The 7,500-nt window shown below is 48.2% G+C and overlaps 1 protein-coding gene across 1 annotated transcript in view; it reads right to left on the bottom strand.

The window, feature by feature from the left end:
* Positions 1–7,500, bottom strand: part of fhod3a (formin homology 2 domain containing 3a) — a 117,047-nt gene that overhangs the window by 20,330 nt on the left and 89,217 nt on the right. Inside the window, 2 exon segments of the mRNA XM_080858915.1 lie at positions 1,453–2,369; positions 3,486–3,896. Coding sequence (XP_080715041.1) covers positions 1,453–2,369; positions 3,486–3,896 — 1,328 coding nt within the window.

Raw genomic sequence — 7,500 nt, 5'->3', positions numbered from 1 at the left:
TGTGTGTGTGTGTGTGTGTGTGTGTGTGTGTGTGTGTGTGTGTGTGTGTGTGTGTGTGTGTGTGTGTGTGTGTGTGTGTGTGTGTGGACTGTGAGCTCCAGAGGAGTGAGGGCTCAAGATGAACCTATTACAGGGCTTTGGCTTTATTACAGGAATTCACCTCAATTCTTCTCCTCCTCTCCCTCTCACTGTTTCTCCCCCTCTTTTTCTCTTTCCCTCTTTATCCCTCTCTCTTTCACCCCTCCTCCCTCCCTCACTCTTTCGTTCTCCTTCTTTCTATTTTCCTCTCTTCCTTTTTTGTTTCTCCGTTTCTTTTTCTGTCTCCATTATTTCCCCGAACCAATCCACTTTGAAGGTCCCAACTGACCTACATCTGCACTCAGCCTGTTTCCAATCAGGTACCCTCTTATGAAGGCGTCCAGAATGGGGTGTATGTGTGTGTTTGTGTCTGTGTGTGTGTGTGTGTGTGTGTATGTGGTGTGTGTGTATGTGTGTGTGTGTGTGTGTGTGTGTGTGTGTGTGTGTGTGTGTGTGTATGTGGTGTGTGTGTATGTGTGTGTGTGTGTGTGTGTGTGTGTGTATGTGGTGTGTGTGTACGTGTGTGTGTGTGTGTGTGTGTGTGTTTCAGTGTGTGTGTGTGTGTGTGTGAGAGGAAGGTGTAGGTATGAGCTGACACAGGCTGAGGGTGACCTTGGCTGACCTCTTGCATGTAGTTGACCCCTGACCCCGGCGGAATGGCCCCAGGGCTGTATGTGGTGACATTACAGTCATGTTTGCGGGGGGGGGTACAGAGGGGGGGTACAGAGCGAGCTACAAAAGAGCTGACTGAGAACCACGAACAGCCAACAGATTTCTCACAGGAATATCCAGGTGCTTAACAAGTCCTCAAAAAGGTCAAAGTTCAGCGTTCCATTTACAGATCCAGTTCATCTGTTAGCTCTGGCAGACACTGACAGAGTGAAGTGTAAAGTATAGAGTTCAATACATTTCAACGGTGTTCATACTCCCTTTGGAACTGCTAGGCAGTGGTTCTTTCTTCTTCTACACAAAAGTTGGAAGGCAGAAATGTTGAACACCTCTGGCTGTAATTCCATTCCATGCATGATGTTACTGTCTGGGCATTTCAAGCTAATCATCCTCAACTTTTCCCTCTCACTTCGTCATAAAAGCACATTAATCAAAACAAAAAGAGGCAATGCATGATGCCTGAATGTCTGCATGCATTTAGGTGTGTGTTGTGTGTGTCTGTGTGTGGTGCAAGCATGTAGGTGTGTGTGTGTCTCTGTCTCTGTGTGTGTGTGTATCTGTGCATACATGTAAGTGTGTGTGTGTGTGTGTGTGTGTGTGTGTGTGTGTGTGTGTGTGTGTGTGTGTGTGTGTGTGTGTGTGTGTGTGTGTGTGTGTGTGTACATGAGTGTGACAAACAGACAAAAGCCTCCTGTGCAGACATACCTTGGTGACGGTGATCTCCTTGGACTTGCTCTCGAAGAGGTGCTCCAGTTTGGCCGTGTCGACCTTAACCGGGTCCAGCTTGGCCCAGAGGGAGCCCTGCAGGCGCCGGTGACCCCGGTACTGCCAGTCGGGCCGGACCTCGCTCCAGAACAGCCGGATGGTCTTCTTCTTCTTCTGGAAGACGGGCTGGTCCCCTTGCTCTTGCTGGGGGGACACCGCTTGGGGTGGGGGGGGTGCTGGGGCTGAGAAGCAAGGCGGTGGCGGGGGCACCCTCATGTGGCCTGGCATGGGGGGTGGAGGGGGGCAGCCGAAGAGTGGCGGGGGAGGGGGCAGGTTGAAGGGGCAGGGGGGTGGCGGCGGCGGCAGCTGCAGGTCGCCCGTGCCCGTGAGGGGCCCGTCGTCTAGGAGGTCCTGGTCGTCCTCCTCACCCAGGTCGGTGAAGTCGATGTCGCCGATGCGCAGCTCCCGGGGGCTAGCCAGCAGCTGGTCCCAGATGTAGTCCGACTCCTTCTTGGGGGGCTGCGGGGGTGGCGGCGGGGGCGGCGAAGGCTGCTTTTCGGGCGTCTCCGGCGACTCGCCGTGGGGCGACGTCAACCCTTTGACCAGGTCGCCGAACTTCTCGGCGAAGGCGCGGACGTTCGAAGAGCGCTTGTCGCCGTCCGACTTTTGCTCGCCGCTTTCCTTGTCGGTCTGCTCGACCGCTCCCTCTATGGTTGCCCCCGACGACGAGTCCTCCTCGCTCGCTTTCTCATCCTGGCCCTGCTCTTTCTTCTCCTCCTCCTCCTCCTCCTCCTCGTCTTCCTCAGCGGGCTTCTTGGTCTGGGCGTACAGCATGTCCAGCATGAAGAGCTTGCTGTTGAGGATCGTACTGCACTGCTCGTTCACATCTGCGTCTTTGACACTCTGGACCCATGGACCTGTTTGGGAGACAAGACAGCAACAGCTTCATGACATCTGAGAATAAGATGAGAACGAGAAACACATGAGATGAGAATGAGAAGTAGGCTAAGAAACAGCAGCTTGTATGCTAGGCTAGGCTACAGAAACAGCACCTTGTGTGCTAGGCTAGGCTACAGAAACAGCACCTTGTATGCTAGGCTACAGACACAGCACCTTGTATGCTAGGCTAGAGAGGCAGCACCTTGGATGCTAGGCTAGGCTTGTTTAGGTGTTAACTGGTGCAGATATCTGGCTAACTCATGCGTCAGGCTAGGCTGGATGAGGGGAGTGTTTTCTCGGTGTTAGCGGACGCTGAGGCTGAATTTGCTACATAAGAGTTTGTAAGAGTGGAGATGTTATCGCCTTACTGCCATAGTATGGGGATTTAGTTTGGACACTGAGGGATATGAAGACTAACGGCTGTGGCTGTGATCTAGCCATTGCCATGTACTGTATCAGTCAAATGACTGCAAGAGTCAGTGGATCAACTAGGTGAGCAATAATGATCAGCATTACACACTTCAGCGCATTGAAAGTTTAGTTGTTTGTCAACGATAACCCAGCCCATAAAAACAGCTGGCTATGGAACACATGAGGCCAATCTTTTATTCAGGAAGGCATTTATGGCCTTGTGTTAAATCTAGCACCACTAAGTTTTCTATTATGCTTATGTTAAAAAAATGTTTTATTTTATTGTATTATTATAGTTAGTTTCAAATATGTTATTGCGATAAAAGTAAAATTAATTATTATTATTATTATTATCTTCCTGATCAAGGCCCTGTCTAGCCCAAATCCATCCCAGCCTTAGCTGCTCTCCGCTTCCCTCACCAGTCTCATTGTTATTCCCGGCCAGTCGCTCTTGACCCCCTAACCCTCCTCCTCCTCACCCTCTTCCTCCTCCTCACCTCCCTCCACCCTCCTCACCCTCCTCCGCCTTCCCTCCACCCTCATTACCCTCCTCACCCTCACCCTCCTCTTCACCCTCCTCACCCTCCTAACCCTCCACCCCCCCTCCTCCCCCCCCCCCCCCCCCCCACACACACACACACAGGGAACAGTAAATCATGTTTTCCAGCCTTAGCTTCCCTCACCAGTCTCATTGTTATTCCCAGCCAGTCGCTCCTCCCTCTCAAGGGTGCTGCTGGCGGAGGAGATGCTGGAGGCCGAACAGTTGTCCTTTTCGTTCACTTCCTCATTCTGGCGCTCTTTGTCGCTCAGGATACCGCTATCCTCCACCGCCTCTCCATCTGCCGCTTCCCTCTGTGGCTCCTCCTCTTCCTCCTCTACAGGCTCCTCCTCTTCCTGTTCGGGAGCTGGTTCCTCAACCTCTCCAGATTCTTCCTTCTCTGCGGTGTGTTCGATGACTTCCTCTTCCTCTTTCTGTTCCGCCTCTTCCTCTACCTCCTCCTGATCCACGGCCTGATCCTCCTCAGGAGATTCGGTTCCCTTCGCTTCGGGTTCTGGACCCGCGTTAAGGTCTGGTTCTAATTCAGCTCCTGTTTCTGTTCAAAAACAATCCAGTACAGTCAAGTTAACATCGTGCTCAGACATGTGAACAACATGAATATCAAGTGACCTACAACAACATGGCTGTGGAATCTGTATGTTGTCACGGCAACTGCATAGCATCACTTTGTGTGGCCTGCACCATGCACTAAGTTCATAGTATAACCTGCCAACCAAAATCTCGGCTGTCAACACACCCACCCTGTCAGACACGTAAACAATGCCTCCCTTGTGGCCGCCTCTACCTTAAGAAGCACAGGGCTGGAACCCAACATGCACTGAAGTGAAGTAAGAGAGAGAGAGAGTCAAGTTTCAGTGTTTGTTTTCATCTCTTTCTCCAGCCCTCCCTCTCCCTCTCTCTCTCTCTCTCTCTCTCTCTCTCTTCGTCCCTATCTCTCTCTCTCTCTCTCTCTCTCTCTCTCTCTCTCTCTCTCTCTCTCTCTCGTCCCTATCTCTCTCTCTCTCTCTCTCTTCGTCCCTATCTCTCTCTCTCTCTCTATCTAGTGTACTGATGCTCTCTCTCTCTCTCTCTCTTTCTAGTGTACTAATGCTCTCTTTCTTTACCTAGCGTACTAATGCTCTCTCTCTCTCTTTATCTAGTGTACTAATGCTCTCTTTCTTTATCTAGTGTACTAATTCTCTCTCTCTCTCTCTCATTCTCTAGTGTACTAATGCTCTCTCTCTTTATCTAGTATACTAATGCTCTCTCTCTCTCTCATTCTCTCTCTCTTTCTCTAGTGTACTAATGCTCTCTCTCTCTCTCATTCTCTCTCTCTTTCTCTAGTGTACTAATGCTCTCTCTTTCTCTCTTTCTCTAGTGCACTAATGCTCTATCTCTATCTATTGTACTAATGCACTCTCTCTCTCTCTCTCTCTCTTTATCTAGTGTACTAATGCACCCTCTCTCTTTCTCTAGTGTACTAATGCACTCTCTCTCTCTCTCTCTCTTTCTCTAGTGTACTAATGCACCCTCTCTCTTTCTCTAGTGTACTAATGCTCTCTCTCTCTCTCTCTTTCTCTAGTTACTAATGCACCCTCTCTCTCTCTCTCTCTCTTTCTCTAGTGTACTAATGCACCCTCTCTCTTTCTCTAGTGTACTAATGCTCTCTCTCTCTCTCTCTCTTTCTCTAGTGTACTAATGCACCCTCTCTCTCTCTCTCTCTCTTTCTCTAGTGTACTAATGCTCTCTCTCTCTCTCTCTTTCTCTAGTGTACTAATGCTCTCTCTCTCTCTCTCTTTCTCTAGTGTACTAATGCTCTCTCTCTCTCTCTCTCTCTCTCTAGTGTACTGCTTGCTGAAGGGCCCTCTGTAGTGCCTCAGGCTCCCTCTCATTAGCATGTCCATCCACAATAAGAGAGAAAGAGCGCTTGTGCTTGTGCTTGTGCTTGTGCTTGTGCTTTTTCCAGAGGCCGGATATGAGCAGGAAACGGTGTGTTACGCTGCTGTTTACGTCAACAGGAGGGCAGCACAGTGCCCCGCTCACACACCCACACACACACACACACACACACACACACACACGACCCTGCAGCACAGTGCCCCGCCCACACACCCACGACCCCGTGACCCAGGGTGTTAAACAACACACTGCCTGTGTGCCCCACGCAAGCTCTACAAAAGGGACAGTATTAGCCTCCCATGCTATCTACCACTTTAAACCTGACGGGAAGGAAAATAATCAAGTTTTTTTTTACCCATTAGTTCATATCCTTGATTTTTTTCTTAAAATATACCTTCCAGGACTCAATCAGTGCATTCATCTGGACGCTGCTCCAACCTGAAGGAGTGTGTTTTGAGTGAAAGGTGGCGTGTAGGCTGACAACAAGGTCCCGTGTTGATGACTAATACCAAGCTGCAGCAACAAGTGTGTACGTGAGATTTACTGTTTTTAATTTTTAAAACGCCTTCGTCCTATAGGACGTGAACCCAGACACGGAAAGCGTTTTCGAAAAGCCATGACGTTTTTCATCTGCTTTATTTTATATGCTTTGATAATTCCAACGCTGCAGAATAAAGTTTGACTTATGTCCTACTCCTGGCCTCGCTCATCGTCCAAATCCCATCTCACCGGTCCGGCCGTACACAGCTGAGTTCATCCAGACAGAGTCATTACTGTACGGACATAAAACACAATTCGACACGGCCTGATATATTTAGATCCATTCCTTTCTAACTGCTCTGATTTTTTTTATATAATACCCCTTAGAATACCATGTCATCTGCATGCTTCTGCAGTGTGAAACACATGGTCTAATAAAAAGGCCAACGCCAGAAAAACAAGAAATCTTGACACGTTTTGGTAACCACTACAGTTCCTGAACCAGGACTAACAAGAATGGGAGCATTCAGAGAATGCAAACCTCCGCCTTGTGACCTTGACCTTTGACCTTGACATCTGAAAATCTAATCAATTATTGCCATTATATTACCCAATCTCCCCACAAAGTTTGATGGAAATCGGTCCATGTGTTTCTGCGTAATCCTGCTGACAAACAGACAAACAAACAAACAAACAAACATACAGGGGCAAAAACATAACCTCCTTTGTGGACCCCAGGAAGAGTAGCTGGTGTCTTTGGCATCAGCTAATGGGGATCCGAATAAAATCAAATCCTTGGCGGAGGTAGCAACTACTGAGATGACAATCGGCTAGTTCTATTGATGAGGATTACGTAAGACTAGGGTAGCTGCAGTGTACTTTCATTTTGTTATCCTGAGAGGTTCCAGTTCTGCTCCTTGTTCTATGGTTCTGTTCTAGATTCTTGGTTCTGTGGGTCAGACAACATCCTAAACCTGTTTACAGATTCCTGCCATGTGCTTCTGAGTATTCTCCAGAGAAACCAATTGGTCTGATGCCAGAAACCCTAATGGAAAATCCACTGAATAATCCCCCAGAAGTAGGCAGGTGTGGGATGAACATTTGGCAATGCCTTATGTTATTTCAGGTAAAGAAATGTAAATTAGATCTACATTCTGCTGTACCATTCCCATCCCAAAGATGTTTTCATGCAAAAAGCTACAGCTACGATCCCATACTACTGATCTCGCACCCCACTAGTTCCAAATAATGCCACTTGACAAATGACCAAATGCCCCTCAACTCATTAGATGCGGGTAAAACAGCCGGCTCTCAATGGAAAAACAAACAGCCTGTTCTACCTCCCTTCACCTAATGTGCGACAGTGAATAGCTGGGATTTCTACCTTAACACCTCCTTCAAAGTACACAGACAGTCTGCTGGACCCAGCTCAATCTCTACAGCTAAGCTGTTAGTACATTAGGTTAACAAAAACAGAAGTCATTGGGCGCAGTTCTCAGCAAGTATAACTAACTGTAGAACTTTTGTGAAAAATGTCACAGTACAATGCAAAGGTACTATTTGTATTGGCCTTACTGTGGTGTTCATCTCTTGGGAAAAACAGCATCTTTAATATGGAATCAAAAACCATTCCAATCCCCAATACACTTTCACACCCTCCAAAGTACACAGACAGTCTGCTCAATCTCTACAGCTAAGCTGTCAGTACATTACGTTACAGTCCAATGCCTTTTAGACTTTTCTAAGTTGTCTGACATGCCTTGATGTTTTTGTACATTTCC

Source organism: Sprattus sprattus (genome assembly GCF_963457725.1).
Source record: "Sprattus sprattus genome assembly, chromosome: 20".
NCBI lineage: Eukaryota > Metazoa > Chordata > Actinopteri > Clupeiformes > Clupeidae > Sprattus > Sprattus sprattus.
Note: the sequence above shows the minus strand (reverse complement) of the source record. Positions and strands in the feature narration are given on the sequence as shown.